At 36.7% G+C, this 23,146-nt stretch overlaps 1 protein-coding gene across 2 annotated transcripts in view; it reads right to left on the reverse strand.

Annotated features, from left to right (window-relative positions):
- Nucleotides 1-2,235: 2,235 nt before the first annotated feature.
- HHIP (hedgehog interacting protein) overlaps nucleotides 2,236-23,146 on the reverse strand; it is a 93,075-nt gene continuing 72,164 nt past the window's right edge. For both annotated transcript variants that reach the window (XM_059176186.1, XM_059176193.1), the window contains exons 12-13: nucleotides 12,281-12,429; nucleotides 2,236-9,081 (exon numbers count right to left, since the gene is read on the reverse strand). In XM_059176186.1, coding sequence (XP_059032169.1) covers nucleotides 8,888-9,081; nucleotides 12,281-12,429 — 343 coding nt within the window. In that variant the 3' untranslated portion in view covers nucleotides 2,236-8,887. The remainder of the gene's footprint in view (nucleotides 9,082-12,280; nucleotides 12,430-23,146) is intronic.

Genomic DNA, 23,146 nt, shown 5'->3' on the forward strand with positions numbered 1-23,146 from the left:
CTGAGTCGCGGTGCAGTGAGAGACTTATGCATTGTTACCTGTCTAAATAATTAGAGACACAAGCCCAGGATCCACATCTCACATCCCTAGCCAGGGTTGCTGCCAATCCACCTGGCATGTATGGTTTTTAGTAGCTATAGATCATAGAACACAGTGTCTATGATAATATAAATTGCTTTACATCAAGCACATGGATTTTGCATCAAGTAGTTTTAATTATAAGGCTATAAATATGTCAAAAGCATCTGACAACATCTTATTAAATTACAAGAGTGAGTTCAAGTAGTTTCTGATGTGGGCATGTTCCCAAGAAGAATGAATTTCATAGGCAGGAGTTACCCAGGCCTCTCCTTTCCTTTTCCTGCCCCCTCTTTTCCTTTTTTAAATTTTGTTTGTTTTAAGCATTGAAAATATTGCATAGAAATCAAACATAAATCAAATTATGGAAATGAAAAAGAAATATTTCATCCAAGTTGTTTTTCTTCCTTTTATCTTCTAATTTCTTCAAATGATGGTAGGATTTAATATCTAGAGGGAATTGTATGGGACTCCAAATAGGAAAACCTGAGGGTTTTTTCTGATGCGATACTAAGTGTAGCTGCTATTTTAAGTTGTACTTCATTTGGAAATGGTACATAAGTCTACAAAAATCTTAACAAGAAAAAGAGTGAAAAGAAGTAAGTTCAAGGAACTATCTCTTATGTTAGTAGACTCTTGGACAAAACTTGAAGCTGATAATTTCTTGTTTTGTTTTGTCTCACCCTCCCCATTTTTTTTAGAAGCTCAAGTACATATGTGAAGTATGATAATTCTTTTTTTTTTTTAAGTATGACAATTCTTAATGACAACTGTGAGAGTAATGGCCTTTTTCATTGGTAGCTGCCTGAATAATTTAAGGGTTTGTATCAGGTTTAGAGGAAGGATTTCTCTGATTACATCTTCCTGTGATCACATTGGGATTCGAGGCAATGATTTCTGAATGTGTTCTCCTACAGGAGATCTCCTCATGTCGCTGTGTAATTCCACTACTGTTATCTCTCCTCATCTGTGTCTGAAGCACTCTTATGAACACTTGTATCAGGTTCTAAAAAAGGAAGACAGAAACCATTTCAAGTATTTACAACAAAGGGAATTGAATGCAGGGGTTATTGATTACCCTGGTGATGGCAGAGTTCAGAAGCCAATCAAGGAAGAGGGAAGGAACCCAGAGAAATTAGCAACAGCAAGAAACACTCGAGTCTCTAGGCTGTTACCTACGTATGATTATTATTTTCCTTATGGCAATTACGCAGGAGCTGCTCTAGGTCTGTCAGGTTTATGAGAGTAGAAGATATTCTCAGGAGACTTCTAATCTGGTTGGGAAGGACAGCCATGGACAGGAAACACAGGGTGAGTGAGGGCTAAGTGGTGGGGACACATGCTAAGAACCAGAGGGCAGTGCCTGAGGAAGACAGAACTCAGGGGCCTCCCAGGCCACTGTGAAATGAGCTAAAGAATACTTTTCATGGGGTGATTTTTATGTAACTTAATACTTTTAGAGACTAATCTGGCCTCAGGGAGTATCTTTGAATAAATACCTTATAACACTGTTTATTCTCTTCTCTTAGAAATAATCATGTCTTATGCAGAAAGAGCTTTTCCTCTCAATGGGTCAAAGAGATGTATTTATTCAGGAAGAAAGGAGACCCAGATGAAATCTTTTTGCTCTTCTAAAGAAAATTGGCAGATTTAAAATTTATGTTCACAAAACAGCATATCTGACCATATACAAAGACTCTTGCTAAGGTCCACTGAAAGCAACACAGCAAGGTCAACAAAGTTTTGGGGGTATCTGCAATCACCTTTTCTCATGTCCCACCTTTTCTACATGCTTCTTCGTTTCAATGTGGGCACTCAGCACTTTCAGGAGCTCTTGTACATTTTCCCTTAGTGAGTCTAACTGGATTAAAAGGATCAGATTTAAGTCATTTACAACATAGGATACATTTAAATCACCATAACATCCTATGGCCTTTCAAGATATATATATATGCAATAACCGATCCTTAATGTTGGCATATACTTTGGGGAATAAAGTTTTAAAATTAGAACATGAAAAATGGAAAAAGGCAAGGATATTTTGAAGAAGTAGTTTGGGTACAGAATATTTAAAAATAAGCATTTATATCATCGGTATGAGTATTTAGGAAAAACTTTCAAATACTAAAAAAAGAATTTTAGAATAGCACATGTACATCAGGTCTTAAGATAAAGTTTAATACATTTGATCATGTTAAAGGACACAAACACAGCCAATCTAACCAATTTTCAGGCATGCATTTACATAAATATATTAAATTAAGAAAAGAAATTGTACACTTAAACATCCTTTCACCTAAAAATCATTAAATCCACAGATCAACAATAAAAACCAATTCTCTGCATTTACCACTTCAAGATACAATGTTCTATTTTAAAGATAACACAAATACACTTGTTAGAATTTATATGCATTATACATATATTATATATTACATAGATAGTGTGTATACATATGTAGTGTTTGTACAGATAGATAAATATATATACATGTGTGTGTGCACACGTACAGATACACACAGATGTACTTCAGGCCATCTTTACTATTCTTGCTGGATTCTAAAGTTGAGCTGAATTGGAGCTGGTTGGGTTTGATTATTGTCTTTTGCTTCGAACAAGTTCATCATACCCACTGGGTTCACAATCCTGCACAGTAAACGTCCTTGCCTTTTCTGTAGCACATAACCATGCGAGGCACTTCAATAAATATTTGTGGAATTAATAAATGGAAGGATAGCTGAATAATACAGGATTGATCCAAGAAAACTGCATGTTATAATAACTAGGTTAAATAAATCACATTAAGTCAAATTTAGAAGGATTATCTGAGTCCATCATTTTGGTTGTTTCTCTTCAGATGAACATTTATAGAAATTCCAGCTAATACCTGTATTAACTGTGCTCCCTCAAACATGTACCTGCTTTCACTACGGGTTCCTACAGCTTTTCACCTTTTAACAGAAGTTCAAACAAGGGTTTGTTCTGGTATCTTCTGTGAATAAGATTACAGACAAATTGTCCCATTTGTCAACAACCCAGAGGAAAATGAACAGCTGGGAAAACTACAACATGTTGGAAGAATGATAAAGTTAACTATTCTTTAAAACTGGACAAAGTTAATCCCAGGTAAAGCCAGGAAAGACATAGGAGTTTCTTTGCAGATTTCTTTTATGCTAATTGATGATAATAATTTGTTAATTTTTTCACTTGAATTAGAAGGGTTTCTTTCAAATTAATAGTCTTCTTTAACATGTCCTAGGGAGTCAACCCCCTAAATTCCATAGTACATTTTTATCATTTACCTTGTTACTACATGGTTCTTGGTGCAAAAATGTCCTGTGAATATGAGAGATGGAAAATACTTGACTTCCCATAAGACTGTCAATTCAGTTTCTCAATAGTGCTATGGAAAGAATGTATTAATAGTATTAGGTTCTACTATACATGAAATCTTCATTTATTCTAGAAAAGACATGTATCAGATTTTAAGAATGAGATAAAGAGAGATCCAACATACTTATTAGACAGAGGCTACACCAAACCTGCAACACATCATTTGTGTGAATGGAAACTATTGGCTAGTTGTTTTTTAGTGTAAAAGGAAATGTATAGCAATTGGCCTCTAACTGTGAAGAAAAGCTTATTTTAAATTTATCCCTTATGAATTTCCCATCACTGTTAATGTTCTGCTTTTTCAATCCTATGTGCTAAAATGTGCTTTAACTTAAAATATTATAGTCAATTGAGGTAACTCCCCAAGCATTTGTTAATTTGCATGTATATGTATACATGTATTTTGATTTTAAGTAATATATAATCGACACATGCAAAAAAACTTGAAACTTGATGTCTGACTTTGTGATATATAATGGCATGTAACTTTAGAATTCACATTGAATTAATATCTTTTTTTTTTTTTTTTTTTTTTTTTTTTTTGTAAGTCAGTGTGTAGTCTTGCAAGGAAATAAAAAAGCAGTAACAAGTTTTAGGCCTAAGGCTTTATGTTAATGTGATCAATCCATTAAATTTTTTTTTTTTATCTTTGCAACCTGCTTATATATGACCTTCACAAAAGAAAGCAAGGTAAGTGATGGGTGTCCCTTGGGCTCATATGTAACTGGAGATTTTAAGATTTTAAGAAAGTGCTGATTTGATAAAGGAACACATCTCTTAATGACAGCTAGGAAAACTACTGCTATGATTGAGAACAATACAGCATGACAACCCTCATGCTCTCTTGAATACAGCTTACTCTCCTTTACAGCTATTTTAAAGCAATTTCCAAAACTTATGAGAAGATATTTAAGAGAAAGAAGCTTGGAGTTGGCTAGGATTAGTGTTTGGCAGATCTTGTGGTCATGTTTTTAGTGTTTTTAATATGGAAATTCTTCTGTTCTTAAGTTTCTACCTTCTTTGACTTCATTAATTCCTGGAGGCGTGACTAATTTGGGTTAGTGTGATGAAGAGAAAGAATGTAAGATAGTAAACATTTCTTCAGGATATTCTAAAGAGGAACTTCCTGAAAGTATTGCCAGCATTCATAATAAGGGGCCCACTAACTTCCTACGGGTGATACAGAAATATGTACATTTTTGGGGCATGAGACTTTGGTCTGATTTCTCTGCCAGTTCAAGTCTCATCCCGGAGTCCCAGAGGTGGGCAAAGAAGAGCTCTGGAATAATCCTTTGCAAAACAGACCCTGTAGAGATGGTCATGCCTGAATAGGAAATAGCTACTAGCTTTTCCTACTGTTAGCTCAAGCTCTTGCCTGGGATATTTGTGTTTTCCCGTTTGTGAATGATGGAAACAAGGTGAACTGGAGCATCCAGGCTGGTAGTCATGTAGGCGTTTGGTTATTTCTCTCCGTAACTGTAATAGATCAATCTAGTCTATTCGTATTTGTCTACTGTTCATGATACAGCATCTGAGCAAATGTGACAGTGGGAGAGGGTATTTTTTTAGGAAAATAAAGAAAAGGTCATAAGCAGGAAAATCAATAGCAACCTACCACAGCACATCTTCATTATGGGTGCACTGAGGACATATCTGTTCAGTCAAATCCAATAGAAATGGGAGGGAAGAAGAGGTTAACGGAAGAAGAACACATAGGGGGTGGGTGGGAGAAGAGAGAGAAAGAGAGAGGCAGGGGTGGGGGTAGAGAAAAATACTATAGGTACACTCCATAGAGATGTCAGAACTGTAATTTATTGATCAGCCAACTACATCTGCCTGTGGTATACCTTATTTTCCACTTAAAGATTTGGCTTTGACTTCTCTTTTCTGTTTCAAAGTTAAGAATGTTAGAGTAATAATTAAGTTTAAGTTAATGATACTTTAAAAGACCCTAGATACAGCATCTAACCTTGTATCTTTCGCCTGGTAAGCTTGTTATACAGTTTATGATGGAGAGATAAAAACAATATCAAAAGAAACATATCAAAGTTGTTAATACATCGGTATGTAATCATTTTCAAGGAAATCAATAGAGATTTCTGCTCTGAAGTATTGAAATGAAACCTATTTAGGTTGTATTTTTGGAATGTGTAGGTTTCGCTGTTCCTTATGAAGTAGTCCATTATCTGAGAAGACTTCTGAGTATCTTTGTGATAAAATATTTTACAATAGCCACAATTCTAAGAAGAAAAGGTACGGATGGAACTTTTTATCAACACACAAGGTTTTGTTTGTTTGTTTGTTTTTTTTAACTCTTCCCTTCTTTTCAATTTAATGATGTGCCAATTCTGTTTTCTTCTCATTACCTTAACTAACTGGCAAGAAAAAAGGTTCTATGAACCAGCACAAGAGTCTAACAAGAGCAGTGGTAGAGAGTTTTTCTCCAAACCTTTATAACTAACTACCCTAATAGCACTTCACATTAAATTAACACCCAAAGCTTAAGCTCCAGAATGGACAAAGGGATAATCATATACATTTTTCTATCTCTTTATTTTATTTTTATCTCACATCTCACATGAATCTACATTCATGCCAAGGACATTTTTCTCCGTTCTGATTGTGTGCTTTAAGAACCAAGTAGATGTTGCCATTCACAAGATAAAACAATCACTTTTCCCTAACTCATGCTTGAAACCAATTCCTACCTGCCTATCACAGAGCATTTAAGATAATTCTCCAGTCACATAGTTTAAAAGTCTTATTGGGAAAAAAAAAAAGCCAAAAATTGTTTTTGAAATGATCACAGAGTTTCAGCTTTGTAGCTGTCAATTAGCCACTGCTCTTTACGTCTCTGCCAAGAAGAGAAAGAAATGACTCCAATGACTTCACTTCTTTGCTCAGATTTAAGATCCATGGTTCTCACTATCTCCTCTTTTAGAAGATTTTGGTCTTTTATTCTAATGACTCACAATAGAAAAGGCAGTGACACCTGGGGTACATATGCTTTTCTAAGACATCGGAAACTCTTTCACTTGGGAAAGGAGTGTGTAAAAAGTCTGCGCCTGATCAGTTTTATATAGATATTTTTAAACAGGAGGATTAATGGCAATAGAACACCTTTTCTTTTGGAGAGATTCTTTTGAAGAGCTGGAAAGATTAAGTGTGTAAGAAGAAACCTCGGATTTTTCAGATTTTGCTCAATCTATAGCAGTGTCCTTATTGTTTTCAGTGCAACTATGAACAGGAGAATGTGTAATAAAACCACACGATTTGACAGATTTAGACAGCTGGCTCCCTTACCAGAAGTTCACATTTTGTTAATGTCACCCACACTGAATAAGGGACGATTAGATGGTAAGATCCATTTACAAAAATGGTTGTCAGGACATTTTTTTTTTTTTTTTTAATTGTAAAACTTTCTGTGATGGAATTCAGTAAAAGGGCTATGAAGAGAAAGCAAGGGAGACAAAAGACTGCTATTAACCTCCAGATGCAGGCTACTGCAGGTTCAGGGCAAGATTTGTCACACTCTTGGGCCAATGAAGTGTTAGTCTGACTAGAAGGGACCACCCCTTTTCTGGGGTAAGAGGGCAATTTGGTCTCCATGCTCATTTAATCCGGAGACTTCTTTGAATAGACTGTCAATTGAATCTAAATTGTGCAAAATTATGCATGCACTTTTTAATGCAGGCTATTGTTCACTAAGCACTGAACCAAGATTTCTCAACCCATTTCCATTCGGCATGAGGTCACTTGAAACTTAAGTAATCATATATGGAAGACAAGAGCAGTGTACTTAAACAACCTTTCTACATAAATGCTCAGTGTGCTTTAATTGCAAATCTCTCACCTTAAAACAATAGAGAAACACTAGTTACACGATTTTATTCTTTTTAATTGAGGCTCACATTCCTATAGGTAAGGAGCAGATTTGGTAAGGAGTCAGCCTGTGCTGCATAATCTACGCTAGCGTACAATTTAGATTCTGGAAGAACAGATGTTTACAGGACAACTTAGAGCCGGTGTGCACATCACGAGAGATGTTTTCTCAGTAGTGCAAAGAGGCCATATAATTTTGTTATGATCTGAATGTGGAGCACTGGCCGTGAAAACGAGTAGGAAAAATGTCTATCAGAATTTTGCTGCTTTAAATTTAGAACATGACCTCTCTTTAAAAACCTGAACAGAACATTTACAAAAAATTATTCATACATTAACCAAAGAGGGTTTTCATCGAGTACTAAAGGAACATATACATTAAAACTCATATTTGGAGAGAATTATTATTTTAAAAATTTGTACAAGTGACAGCTTACATAGCCAAGATTTGTTAAGAACAAGTGAGCTCTTCCCCAGTGAGTTTTGTTCAGTGGGAAATGTGCAACATTCTAATCACATATACACTGACAGTCTTGCTATGGTGAAAAGCGCTTTACATAAGTTTAATGCTGGAATTTTATAAGGATTGGCTATTTTCTTGCTTTTTCATCGGTCGTTAAGGATTACATGTTGGCACAAGGATACATGGCTAGATTAGATCCACAGCACATTAAAGACTGTTTGCTCACTCCCCTTCTTTCCAATTAAGTTGGTGAAAAATATAACTTTAGTATTTTACAGGACAGGGCAAAGGTGTTTCATCTAAGTGATGTCTATATTATAAAATAAAATAAAAAATATAAATAGGTAACACAAACCCAGTGCCTATTGTTAGATACAATATATAATAAAAGCAGACCTTTTAGGAAGATTGATTTTAGAATATGCTGTTATGATTTAATTATAAAACACTTGAAAACAATCTTGAGATTAAACTAGAGTAACCAGATTTCTCAGCCAATGAGAAGGTAAGTGAGTAACATTCTATAACTGGATACACAGATACAAATGAAGATTACAATTTTATATCAAGTCTCCCATTTGGAAATTCATCAGGGAGTTCTGAAACATTCTCTCACATTATAATCCTTTAATATAAAAATATTGCCTTTTTTTATTAGATCCATCAGATTGCACAGTCATGTTTCAAAACTCCATTAAGTTGACTTTAGTTATTACAGACAGAAAATTCCTGGGAAGTCAAATAATCTCCTCTGGTTACATAAAAATTCCGTTATCAATTTACAATGGAATTTCTGTGTAAATTACTTCACACAAGGAAGTATATATTTTTAAAACCCATCTGTTATGCAACCACGCGTATAGGGGTCGTGAGTGTGTGTGTGTATGTGCCTAGGTGAACAAACGTGCCAACATACACACACAGGATCTGCCCATTTCTGGAAAATTATTTTTAAATTAATAAAAGAAAATGAAATCACAGGAAGTGTGTAGCGGGATAACAGTCTTTCTTTTTAATGACAGGATAAAAATAAATGCCCATTGGAAAGGAATATTCAAACAGTCCCAGAAACTATACAATGTAACTTGTTAGGTCCAGCAAATAAGATGTCATGTCAATGATCTGATCAAGAATACCTGCCCGGGTCACTCGGCGGATGTTTCTGTCCACTTGTTCACACTGAGGACCAAGATATCCTTTTTTACAGAGGCACTTGTTTGGTCTAACACAGACACCTCCATGACGACATGCTGGCTCGCATTTTGCTGGGAGGGGAAAAAAAAACAACCAAGCAATAAAATCACACTATCATTCTGTATGTCAGAGACAGCACCAAGTAGGAGGTCAACAAGTATTTGATGAGTAGGGGGAGGGAGGAGGAAGAGGAGGAGGTAGCCAGTCACAGAATGATCCAAAAGATAATGAATACAAGAAGGAAAGCAGGTTATGCGGGGGCTAGAAGTCAGTAGAGAATGGAAGACATTTCCAGGGAAGCAGAGATCATGAGAAACAATTTCAATCCCTTGCGGAACTCTGTTTAAAATGAGGATTTCAGCTCTTTCAAACCTCTGTTCCACTAGGGCATTTCCAAAAGAGGGCCTTCCAAGTAATTCTATGTTCCCATGCCTCTGGGGCAGGACCTTAAAATGGGAAGGGCCAGGCCTGAAAGGGAGACCCAAGGGCTTCACCATCTTCGGTGCAGTATAAAGGAACTGTCAGTTCTCAGGTTAGATGGGATCTCTCCCATGTGGACCGCCTTGGATTTTTCTTTCTCTTTGCTCCCAGGGAGCACATTCTATGGTTTCATCTCCAATAACACTTTTTAGCCCCTGTTTGGGGCAGTGCGGTCAGCCAGGGAAGGATATTCATAGCAATCCTTTTCAGGGTTACTCTAGACACAGGATCTCTTCGTATAAGGATTTTTACCACTGCAATGGTAAATGCAGCGGACTTTGCACCTGAGTGACTTAGTCAGCTAAATGTCTGACTCTTGGTTTTGACTCAGGTCATGGCTCCACTCTGGGTACGGAGGCTGCTGGAGATTCTCCCTCTCTCTCCGCCCCTGTCCCCCCAAGCCCCGCTTGCACACACTCTCTCTAAAATAAATAAACAAACGAACAAATAAATTCCCTTTAAAAAAAAAAAGATCTACTGCTAAAATGAGATGCAGAGATAAAGTTGGTTGTATATGTTAACTGTGTTTTATTGATGGGCTAAATCTGGGATGTGCAGCAACTGTAGACAGAATTGAATTCCTTGAACATGTTTCTTTATACTTTTAGGGGACAAGGTTATTTTAACCTTTTCAAATGCATTAATCAAAACCCAGGGGTCTGGGGCGCCTGGGTGGCTCAGTGGGTTAAAAACCCAGGGGTCCGGGGCTCCTGGGTGGCTCAGTGGGTTAAGCCGCTGCCTTCGGCTCAGGTCATGATCTCAGAGTCCTGGGATTGAGTCCCGCATCGGGTTCTCTGCTCAGCAGGGAGCCTGCTTCCTCCTCTCTCTCTGCCTGCCTCTCTGCCTACTTGTGATCTCTCTCTGTCAAATAAATAAATAAAATCTTTTAAAAAAAAACAAAAACCCAGGGGTCCATGGCTGACAAATGAAAAGGAAAAAACAAGAGAATAATTAGAGATTTTTTTTTAAAATTTGTAGAAGACAAACTATGTTAGTGTATGAATAAAGCTCTTGCTTTGTTGTCAAAAACATCATGAATAGATAACTTTTATAAAATGGTTCTGGTTTATCATATATTCAAACTATTTAAACCAACTAGTAGAAAGATGAAAGTACTTTACTGAAATCAAACTTTATGTTATTTCAAAGAATGTCTGTTTTCATCTACATCACCTATTATTATTATTATTATCTATAATGGTATGTATAATGCCACTTATATTCAAAATGATTTGTTTACCCTCAGTTTAAACATACTATTACTAGAAGGCACTCAGTAAATTTTTGTTATCTGCTAACTTGAGGTGACTTAAGAGGTTAGGCAAAATACAAAGTAAGAAGTACAACAGAATGAACACTGTATAAAAGAAGCAGAGAGAATAGGTATCGTCAGGCATTAAAGGGAGCAGAAGAAAGATATAGTATCAAGAATTAGAATATTTGTGCATTTGAACAGTGATTCTTATTTTTGAATCAACTATGGAAAAAGAAGACAGAAAGGGTCAATAAAAATAAATATTTGTTTTAACTGATGTAATTACTTAGAGCTTTGATTATGACAGCTCTCTCCTAGACATATAACCCTAGTATTAATCAACCAGATAGGGTTATCCCTGCTGAAGCAACTTAAGCTTAAAATGTATACTGTATGTGTGACTTTAAATGTTGGCTACATTTTGTTAGACAATATATAGACAAGTTGTGGTTATAATTTTTGAAACAAATGTATGTTTAGAATAAAGAAAAGACAACATTTAGGCATTAAAGATAATATAAAATATGAACTTGAACACATTTTCATTGGCAAGAGATACTTTAACATCTGAGATAGCAGAGATCAACTTCTTTTGTAAGATTATGCATGTGCTGGTTGTTGTTTGTAAGAAAATGCATTTTCATTAAAAATGCACTTATCCTTATGGGAAGCTTTTTCCAGTTTTACTGAGAAATAAATGGCAGGCATTGCTGTGTAAGCTTCAGGTACACAGCATGATGGTTTGGTTTACATATACTGTGAAATGATTCCCACAACAGATTTAGCATCATCTCATAGATAAAATAAAAGAAAATTTCTCCTGAAAATGCACTTTCAATATATACATCTTAAACTAGGTGTCTGAATTTATCTAACTTTCTTCACATCAAGCAGAATTTAAACATCGCTGCATGTAATTGAGGAAATCCCTGGTTAAAGGATAGAGTAACCCTGGGATAAATCTCTTTGGCTGTCTTTGAGCAGCTGCACACCTAGTTGATGGGTCACAAGGGAGTGGGAAAAAGAATTAAAAAATCTCATAATGTGCCTCTAGATAATTGCGTTTTCCCCTTTTATTTAATAACACCCACTGAAAAACCCTGTTTTTAGTGCACTGTAGCAAGAAAGCAAGCAGTAAAGTTAGGGAGGGCATTTATGGGGTGTCTGGAAAATGCTGGCACTTGGGAGAGGGGCTTTGCAAACACTAGGTCATTGGCTGGTGTGAAATCTCAAACCTAGGACTGAGAGCCTGTACACATGATTGAGTTGTGCTATGTTCATTCTGTACCTTTTGAAAGGACTCAATTATTTAGAAGTCTTTTACATTTACGATTAACTTAGAGAAGTGAATTGTTTAAAATAGGAACACGGGAAAGATTTCATTTGCAAGTTCAGAAACAGACTAAGCGTTATTATGATAAATGGATAAGTTTTGAACCGTTGATCATTCTAGAATAAATAGCTGATGTTAGGTTCTTGAGTTCCCAAGGACTGTCCAATGCCTGGTCTTTCCTGGGGACAGCAAAAACACTCACCAATTCTGCAGAAGTCCCCTTCCCATCCTGGGGTACAGCAGCACTTGCCCGTTGGGGTACAGTAGCCGTTCCGACAGAGCCGGGAACACTCTGAAGTCAGTGTCTGCGCAGGTTGTACCGTGGCTTTGCATTCCTCAGGCATTAGAGGTCTGCATCAAAAGACAACATTTCCATGTGTATGTTGGTTGAAGATCAGTATTAGGACGAAACCCAGTGATTTTGTAGCTTGCAAAGAATTTCTTTGCTTTCTAAGGAGAACTTTCTTTTAAGCGGCTCAGAAAGATCGACAACTTTCTGAGAGTAGAAAATCCACCCCAGCGAAGCAAAATCTAACTGACTGGTTTTGAACCAGAGAATATATTAAATATTAAAAGGGACTTTATCGTGATCAAAATTCATTAAAACTGTAATTATATTGATATTTTCCATTCAGTAGCTAAACATTTCTAGCAATTAAAATTCTTAAAAAAATATTGATATTTTAAAACATTTTTTCCAGATCTATAAAAATTATTAGGAATAGTATCTGAGATAGTTTTCGCATGTTATTGGCATATTTGGAAATATCACATATAACAGAGCTGAAGCATTCATCTAAATGAGCACTTGCAGCCTAAAAAAACTTGGGAATCCATTTTTGTTTCATTTTACATTTCTCTTGAAATACCTGTCTCAGATCGATTTTTCTTGAAGGGGTATCTGTGTGTGTGTGTGTTTGTTTGTGTGTGTACTATTGACTCAAAATTTCAACCTTTATGCAAAAAAATCCACATATACATACATTTTTATATATACATATGAATTTATATATATACAGAGATATATTTTGTAACCTATGAATAAAAAGAATGCTATAAACAAACAGAAACAAACATCGTATCTGCTAAGTGAAAAGTCACAGACTTTAATTGCTCTACGACTTTAGAGATATCTTCAGAAGATTTTATAGTTCTTACTGTTTTCGACACAAGAGGTTGTCTTTCAAGCTGAGTGAGGCTGGAAGCATGGTCACAACCACTTATTACCTAATCTTGGAGAAACAAGATTTCTATCAGTCACTGTGCCTGTGCAGCAGTGTGGTGGAGAAGATTCTTTTCAGTTCAGGAATGTAAACAAACGCTCATCACCGCTCAACTCACCACCATTAAGATGGCCAAGGCAGTTGGACTCTTCAAGCACCGTTAACAAAGAAGGTGATAATTATAGGTCAAAGCCACTAAAAGAAGTAAATGATATAGCCTTCGGAGATAAGCCAATAATTTGGCCCTGTAGACTCCAGTTTTCTCGAGATAGGTTATCTTGTTATGTCCTTCTGGCAATATAAAGTGATTATACTTTGGGGCCTGACTTCAGGCTGTTCCTACGATGACTCAAAATCATATTCAAAATATATAGTGACTTCTTTAGGTCCTCTCTCCAATAAACGTCTAGCTCTGTGTTGAAAGTACTATATTTGCAACTAATGTGACAATTCAGAAAACTCCCTTAAATCTATTCAACCTCTTTTGAAAAATCTAGAAGTGGTCAATTTATGTGAAAGGTCATCAAGGCATTCTATGGACTGCACGTATTTTCACTCAGACAACACTAATGAATAATTTCCATGTGTTCCCCAAGAGAGTCTTTTGGGGGTAATGGGGGGGGTTAAGATGGAAAAATAGTGAAATGGGTATGCCAAGGAAAGTGGAGGCATTAACTTCGCCTTCCTGTTTTGTTGCTCTGTGTTGTTGGCTCTAATTCTTCCTCAATAAAATTCTTACTTTGTGAAACCATGATGTCATTTTTGATCACTAAAAGAGCTGTTTTTCAATAGCCATGAAGTCTCTTTGAGTCGATGGCATTTATCCTGCGAGGCTGTGGCATTCAGTAAACAGGTATTTTACTGGTAACTGAAATTCTGTTTGTGCAGTTTCTACTCATTACTCCCTCATTCACTGTCTTTCTGACTCTTTCAAAAAGAGATTCTAAACTAGGGTGTGCCAAAAATACATTACATGTTGGGGCACCTGATTGGCTCAGTTGGTTAAGCGTCCAAATCTTGGTTTCAGCTCAGGTCACGATCTTGGGGTCATGGGATTGAGCCCTGCATCAGAGGTCCATACTCAGCAGGTAATCTGCTGGAGATTTCCTCTCCCTCTATACAACCCCACATGCTTGCTCTCTCCCTCTCTAAAATAAATAAATCTTTAAAATAGATATGCTTATATATAAAATATGTATATTTATATATATTACATATGATATACATGGTACCTATTTTTATATGTATCATATCATGCTATATATGATGCAAAATATGCAGGCACGCAGCTCTCACACTACTTGACAATATGGTTTATATGGCTGAGCGGATGAATTTAAAGAGGAGAGGACATGATTTAGAGCAAGAATGTAAATTATCCGTTAAACAACCACCACCAGAAGATGTTGCCCATCTGAGGCAAAGTGTAGGGACACTGATTTGTGTGCACCAGGGAAAGGAATGAGGATGTGACAAATCAGGACCCAATAGTAAAGTAAAGTTCATCAGGAGAGGCATCTGCCTCTTGCTTCCCTGCTGATCCTCCAGTTCGCTGCTTTGACTGTTTTTCACCAAACATTCAAATATGTGGAAATTCTGATGGCGGGGGGGGGGGGGGGTGTTAAGTTGTTTTTTTTGCCCAAGATTTAGTAAATGCTTATCTAGCTGTTGATATAATTATTACATCCTTGGGTCTGTTTAGTTTATATAAAACTATGTGGCTATGATATATGAACATGATTCCCATAAGATTTTATTTAAATACCCAGAAAATAATCGTTTTTTTCTTTAATGAAGTGGCTAACTAACATTCCTCACTTAGCATGTTAAAGAAATCCTCTCCCTCTCTTTAAACTGTTATTCTATTGGGAATCCATTAATGGAAAAATTTTCATGAAGGACAGCCCCGTCCCCCTTTTTTAAAGTAGGTTTTATTATTATTTTTTAAAGATTTTATTTATTTATTTGACAGAGATCACAAGTAGGCAGAGAGGCAGGCTGTTGTGGTGGCGGGTAGGGGGAGGGGGGCAGCGGTGCTCCCTGCTGAGCAGAGAGCCTGATGTGGGGCTTGATCCCAGAACCCTGAGATCACAACCTGAGCCAAAGGCAGAGGCTTAACCCACTGAGCCACTCAGGTGCCCCCAAGTAGGTTTTTATTTTTATCATGGGGCTTGAATTCATTTCCCTGAGATCAAGAGGCCCACACTTTATTGACTGAGCCAGACAGGTGCTCCAAGGACAACCCATCTCTCATAGAATGTCACTTTTTTAAATGATTGTATTCCCCTTTCTCCTTTTCCATCGCCATTGAAACGAAAGCTTTCTGAAGGCAAAGGGACATATTCAATCCTCCTGAAGACTAGTCAGTCACTCACTCAGGCAAGTACTACGATCTTTATGAGGTAAGACAAACAAAACAGGGTTCCAACCCTCATGGAGACACCAGGGAGCAGACAGACATTCAAACACAAAAGTCTAACGCAGTGTAACCTTTGTTACGATGTAGGTGCATGTGAAGTAACACAAGAATACAGACAAAGAAGCAATTAGTTTAGGATTGAAAGATGTTTTACAAGATGACATTTAAACCACCGAAGTATTTTATCTCCTTTAACTACTTATATTCAGAAGAGCTAGAAAATACTACAGGAGCATCCAGTAAATGTTAATTGAATGCATATAGTAAGACTATGTTTCCCTCTCTTCTCCTGTGTCCCTCCAGGCCCTAAGAAAATGTGTAGAATATGGAAGATACTTAAAAGGCTATTGGATGAATGAATAAATAAGGATATGGAATTTTAAGAGAGTGCTTGTTTCTTTTCTGTGCTCCTGAGTAAAGATATTAGGAATATATGGAGTATTTAGGGGAATGATATTAATATCTAGCTGTTATACTTCTATATCATAAACTTAAAACTAAAAACACTTGCTATATTTCTGTCATCTTACAAAATTTTTCTAAGGCATAGTTAAATTCATTTTCAGTGAAACATTTTTACATTAATCATAGTCATAGTAAATAAACAACCAACAAAGAAGTAAGCATGATATGAAGATAGGATTGTCTTCTCCTCCAACTGGGAATCATGCCAATGTATTAAAATTCATTTTTCTGGTTATGTATTTGATAAAGTCTAACAAAGACTTTTGGTTATCCCAACCACTCCACTCACTCTCTGTTCTAGTGACGTTTCTTCCTTCCACTGAAAAGAACAGAAAATTGCAATGAGGAGAACAGAAAAGGGAATAAAACAAGTAAATGTGAACTTTTACGGTCTCACCTTGAAATAGACCATCATATGTGTATATAATTACTATATATACACACTACATGGCATTGAAGCAAAAATCCAGAGTGTGTATTTATGTATACATATGTACATATAATATACATATACGCATATAGTGAGAGGTTACCTCATTCTTCATTCTTATTTTTATTGGACTGGGAAGTTGGGTGTTTTAATGTAGGTGTACTAAAATTGCTTAAATAGTTTTGTTCTTCTTTTAAACAATCACTTTCTTAACTTTCAGATTCTTATCTCTACTGAATGAAGTCCAAGATAGCTTTTAAAGTAGAAAATTTAACCAAAAGGATATTGATGTTTGTAATAAGTAATATGTCAAATAATAAGTAATAATTAATATATCAAACCCATTTGTTGATAATTATCTCTATAGTCTTCAAACCTAATTTAAATCAGAAAAATACACTTTACAATCTTGACACTTGACAATGAAACAATAAGGACTAGTACCAAGAAATTGTCCAATATTCTTTAATGCATAAAGCATTGTTTCTGGAAATGTAAGATGTTTTCTTAGAAACCCACTCTGTCTGGGTTTGAGTAGAAGCATAAAGGTTGAAATACTTTCTCGAAATAAAGGAGAAGTTGAGAAGCGTAAGTGATTTGTAACATATCCTACATGATGACTTGTGACTAGCTAAAGCCAACAATGAACGTCTCCAGGTAGTGAGATTACAGATGGTTTTAATTTTATGATATTTAATTTGACAAATGAATAAACAAATCAATAAATGAGAAGTCGTCTGTGTACCTGGATGGCAGCACAGGGATAATCCTGAGTCTGGGTAGGCCTGCTTTTCAGATTGAGTACTTTAGAAATCTGTCTATTGAGTTTTCCACAAAAAGTGAAGGGACTCATTCTGAAATTTTTGTTAGGGGCCTAGATTTTAAATTCATGTCATTGTCAAACAAGGTAATAAATTGTAATAATACTCATTTGTAAAATCCTGTCTCTGTAGAGGTTTCAGAAGAAGTACTCATTCTGAAGCTTCTCTTAGTCAGCCATCTGCTTCGGGGGGGAGGTGATGTAAGAACTGTCTTATTCTTGGGCACCTGGGTGGCTCAGTCAGCTAAGCATCTACTGTCAGCTCAGGACATGATCCCAGGGTTCTGGGTCAAGCACCAGGTTAGGCTCCCTGCTCAGCTGGGAGTCTGCTTCTCCCTACCCACCTCCCCCGCCCCACCCTGCCGCTATGCCTGTACATGCTCTCTCTCTGTCTCTCAAATGAATAAATTTTAAAAATCTGAAAAAAAAGAAAAACCCTAGCTGTCTTATTCTTTAATCCATATTCACATTGAGACACCTGGAAAAATGTTCCTTGGCTACTGCAAACTTTGCAAAACTAGTTTTCTTGAATGCTTTTTCCTATTCTCATGTGAAAGGGAAAAGTGGTAAGTCTAAATCCTTATTACCCAAAGCATGGTACCAAACCAGAAGAACCAGCATCACACAGGAACTTTCTAGAAATATAGAGGCTCAGGCCCCTCCCTAGACTTTGATTCTACACGCTCCCCAGCTCCCCAGTTTGTCAGGTGATATATATTCAAGTTTGAGAGGCACTATTCTAAGTCAAGGCCACTTCCCAGCCAGTAGGAATCAATGTGGCCATGAATTAGTGTGGCCAGGGGCTTCCAGGGAGAGAATGCTTGGGTGAAGTCTTCACTCCCGCACAGGCAGACAGGCTTTGGAAGCCACCACCGGTTCTCTGGTTTAATGGGTTTCCTTACTGTGAGCATTTTGATATGCAGCGCTCCTTTCAGCAGTACTCAGCGAGCTCTTTTACCTAGAAAGGGGTAAGGGAGTGGAGACTTTTCCTGATGAGACAGATTTTACTGTTTCCCACTTGTCTAGCCTGGGACATAGGCGTAGCCCTATCTTCGCAGAATGGCCTGGTCATCTCTCACATACTCACTTCAATGCTTTTCTCCAAGGTCAATACATAAATTGATTTTTTTCTTTAGTCTGAATGTTCACTAAATTCTTCTTGTTCACATTAACATTTCTCTGAGTCGGTTTATTCACAAGGAGTAGAAGTTGCGATTTCACTGGATTTACAGCCTATTTTGGGACCATACATAGCCATTTTGTGCCAGCTAGTGAAACAATACAGGATACAAATTCCATTTGGATGCAAGGAATCTTATACAGTCATTCAAGGGTATAATGCAATCATATCCAGGTAAAAGAACAGAGAAAATGGAATCATTTCTGCATAACCATGCAATATTGGTCTCATTGGGACTTCGTGGCAGTACAGATGGCAATACTCATTTTCTAACAGGATTTTTCAAGTACCATTTGAGGTACTCTTTTAAAGATTATTTCTTTATTTAAGTAATCTCTATACCCAAAGTGGAGCTTGAACCCATGACCCCAAGATCAAGAGTCGCCATACTCTTTGGACTGAGCCAGGCAAGCACCCCCTATTTGAGGTAGTCTATAGGAATACTGTTCTTGACATTATATCACAGGTAGGCTGCAGAAATATCCTTTTTAAAAAATATTTATTTATTTATTTGAGAAACAGGGAGAGGGAGCATAAGCAAACAAGTGGGGGACAGGCAGAGGAAGAGAATTTCCCAGCAGACTCCCCGCTGAGCGTGGAGCCCCATGAGGGGCTTGATTTCACAACCCATGAGATCATGACCTGAGCTGAAACCAAGAGTCAGACAGACGCTTAACTGACTGAGCCCCAGAAATATCTTTTTGTGTATGTCCCAAGCAACCTTGATATTGGAGTAAAGGGAAACATAATTTAAATTCAAGGATAGCTCTGAAGTTATATACATTTTGTATCATGTTAAAATTTTTAATTTATTTTATTTATTTATTTTTTATTTATTTCTAGAATTCCAATTTAGGATGGAGAAAGCCTTATTTCCAGACATTGCTTTGAACTACTACATTTCTCTACTCTACAATATGCTGAAAATATGGGCCTGGGCCTTGGCCGTTTTTTCTGAGACCAATGTCGTCTTCATTTTGAAGTCTGCAGTTTAAATGCTGAGTATATGCTTACCTAGAAATAGTGCTGATGCACTCTAATACCTGAGCAGTCTGGGATTGAGTGAGCACTGAACTCAAAGGGGGAGGAGCCAATGATGATTTAGTGAGGGGAGCTATGGATTTGGCTATCTAGTGCTGACAAGATTCTCGAACTTTCACAAATCTCGCTTAATTTTGTTCTACATCTGAAGATGCAACCACAATAAAAGCTAGTTACACGTAGTCTGGAACTATCTTCTGGACCAGTGTTCTTTCGACTCAACAGGCCCTCTTTAGGAAAAAGCGAGTAAGGCACCCATATTTCAGGCCCTGCTAATCTCACCATCCAAACATCACCACCACAATACACAAGTATCTGAAAGGATGTGTGGATCTCCTTCATTCAGCTTTTCAGGTTAACTCAATGTATATATATTTCCATGGGGAAATTAGGAAATGAAATTTATGTATTTCCTTAAAGGGAAAACCTAGGAAAAATAATTAATGAGACTAGATGGTAATGTCATCTGCTTTTACAAACCAGAAATGGCCAATTTTACTAAATTGCCTTCAGTGTCTGTTGCATTGTTTTTAATGTCCTAAATTCAGAAACTGATCTACCCCCACTTATTAGTGGTGAATACAGAAAAACAGGCCTTTCCACTTTAATTCAGCATACACGTTCCTGAAAAATCTTGTATGCTACAAAATCGCATACAAAAAATAATAAGGTTTATGGGAAAAATAGGTTTGGGGCAGACCACTGAATATCGGTGCAACTTATTAAGTAAAACACTAAAACAGCAAAATCTGGTACCTAGGGGGAGAGTTTGGGCAGCCCTGTGAGCGTGGGCAGTTGAGTTTAGGAATACCTAAAACCAAAATGGCGCTGGAGGTGGGCCATGAACTCCTGGGGGAACATGCCACCTGCAGAGAGCCCAGGCTGAAGGCACACTTCACTGGGGAGGAGAACCAGTACCGACGCTTGTTTATTTTACCTCTCAGCTCAGAAACCTCCTCTGCTTTGCAACAGCCTGGCTGAGGGTTTGTTCTTTTTCTTATAATTCTGGCTATACTTGCTTGGAAAGCTACATAATTTCCATGTTATGTAGTCGTCATTCTCTTTTACATGTGAGCTAATTAATGTTGAAGAAAAGCACAGTGGAGCAGAACGAACTGGGCCAGGGAGCCAAATCACGGTCAATTTTACCTCTCTCAGTATCCATAGCTCTCTGGGCCATTAATTTGGCAATTTATAGTGTATAATGTTCTCACATAATTGTTTTTGTCCCAAAGTGTTATCTCAAATAATATTTACATTTTTGATAATGCATGTGATCCCCAATTAAAATAAAAATAAGCTCCTTAGAGGATAGTACTAAGTTCCCCCTTATATTCTCCCTCTATAGCACATAATACATGATCTTGAATACAGGGACAGGTACAAGATACTTGTAGACTGATTAAATCTCCTGATTTAATCTTGGAGTATAACTGTACTTACTTTGATATGATAAAAATAAAAACTAGGGAAAAAAAATGCCACTGCTTCCTAATATAAAGAAGGAAAGATGGGGCACCCGGGTGGTTCAGAGGGTTAAGTGTCTGCCTTCGGCCCAGGTCATGATCCCGGGGTCCTGGGATGGAGCCTTGCATTGGGCTCCCTGCTCAGCGGGGAGCCTGCTTCTCCCTCTGCCTCTACTGCTCTTCCTGTTTGAGTTCTCTCACTCTCTCTGTCAAATAAATAAATAAAATCTTAAAAAAAAAAAAAAAAGAAGGAATATATTCTGTTCAGAATTATTGTCCAAAAGCAAGTTTGAACTTAAAAAGTTAATTCATAAACCATAATTTTAGGTAAAAAATGTGAGACATGAAATAAGAAATATTTGTAATTGAGAAAATAGACATTTCAAAAAAATGCTTTGATTACATTATAATTCAAAAGACTTAAAGCCCTACAGTTTTTTTTAATAAATCACTAAATAATAATAATAATAATAATAATAATAATAATAAATCTTTTTCCCACTTAAAGCTGTAGAAGTACCAGTGTTTTGATTTTATATCAGAGGAAGGCAGAAATTTTAAAGATCACTGAATACTTTAAATGGGAAGCAAAAATTGGACACAAGCTTCTGTCCTTTAACAGAATGCAAGAGGGGCGAATGGTTGGCACAGTGGGTTAAGCCTCTGCCTTCTGCTCAGGCCATGGTCTTGGGGTCCTGGGATTAAGCCCTGCCCTGCATCAGGCTTTCTGCTTAGCTGGGAGCCTGCTTCCCCCCCCTCTCTGCCTGCCTTTCTGCCTATTTGTGATCTCCCTGTTGAATAAATAAATGAAATCTTAAAAAAAAAAATCTTAAAAAAATAAGTAAAAGCTCACAACTCCTTTAAAAAACACACACACACAAGAATGTCAGTGTAAATTCTCTTTTAAGACTATTAGGGTGACAAATTCCCAAATTTTGATGTTATACTTTTTGATTCATTTGTCAATGTTGACAAAAGCAAGTCATGTGAACTTTTAACTTGAGCACAATGAATTAGTTAAAAAAAAAAAATACACCTTATTCAGGGTACCTGGGTGGCTCCATTGGTAGAGCATGTGACTCTTGATCTTAGGGTTGTCAGTTCAAGGCCTGTGTTAGGTGTAGAGATTACTTAAAAATAAAAATCTTAAAAAAAAAAATTAAAAATACACCTTCCTCTAGAAAACATCTTATGCAAATATATGTAGCTGTTTCATGCAAGGTTAAATCTGCCTTTATCTCAAATACTGCAATATCTGATACACTGCCTTACAATGCAAGTACAGAAAATTCAGAAGATCTGATAATATCCGACTTTTCCCATTTTCCCAGGTAGGGGAGAAACATGGCAATGAAAAGAAATGCTTTTAGGAGTTTTCAACACTTAACACCTGAGTCTCATTTTGAAAAATATGTTTTTCATTATTTTACACTTTATATCTTTTTAACAAGTACCATCGGAAAGTGGCAATTCAACCAAGTCTTCATTGCAATCTGTAGGCAGTGATATTCTAACATTCAAAGTTGATAGTTTAAGAGAGACTTTAATTAGCCTAAAGCAGAACATTCTTTTGAATGCTATGGTCATATGTCACATATCCAGGGACTAGGAGATATATAAATATAGCAGATATATATATACCTCCTTATATGAGCCTCTTAAATTACATGGTCACTTGGATAAAATTTTTTTCTTAACTTGTTATTTAATATTTTCTATTTATTTTGAAATGGGTGATGGCTCTACACAGCAGGGTGTGCCTGAGCTGAGTTTGTTTAAATGTGTGTGCATATATACACAAGCAAATCCTGGCAAAGTAGGACTAAAATTCCAGTGTATCCGTAGGTCATTACCATACATTATGTATGCAAGCTCATTCATTCACTGGAAGCTCCTACTTTGATCTTATCCCATTCTTTGGTAACAGATCTTCAAAATTTCAAATGCTATGGGGCAGCTTAGGGAGGACCGCTTAGCCACAAATGTACTGCGCGTAAAGTACCGTGCATTAAGAATAAAATATA

This window comes from Mustela lutreola, chromosome 1 (assembly GCF_030435805.1).
Source record: "Mustela lutreola isolate mMusLut2 chromosome 1, mMusLut2.pri, whole genome shotgun sequence".
NCBI classification, from domain to species: Eukaryota; Metazoa; Chordata; class Mammalia; order Carnivora; family Mustelidae; genus Mustela; species Mustela lutreola.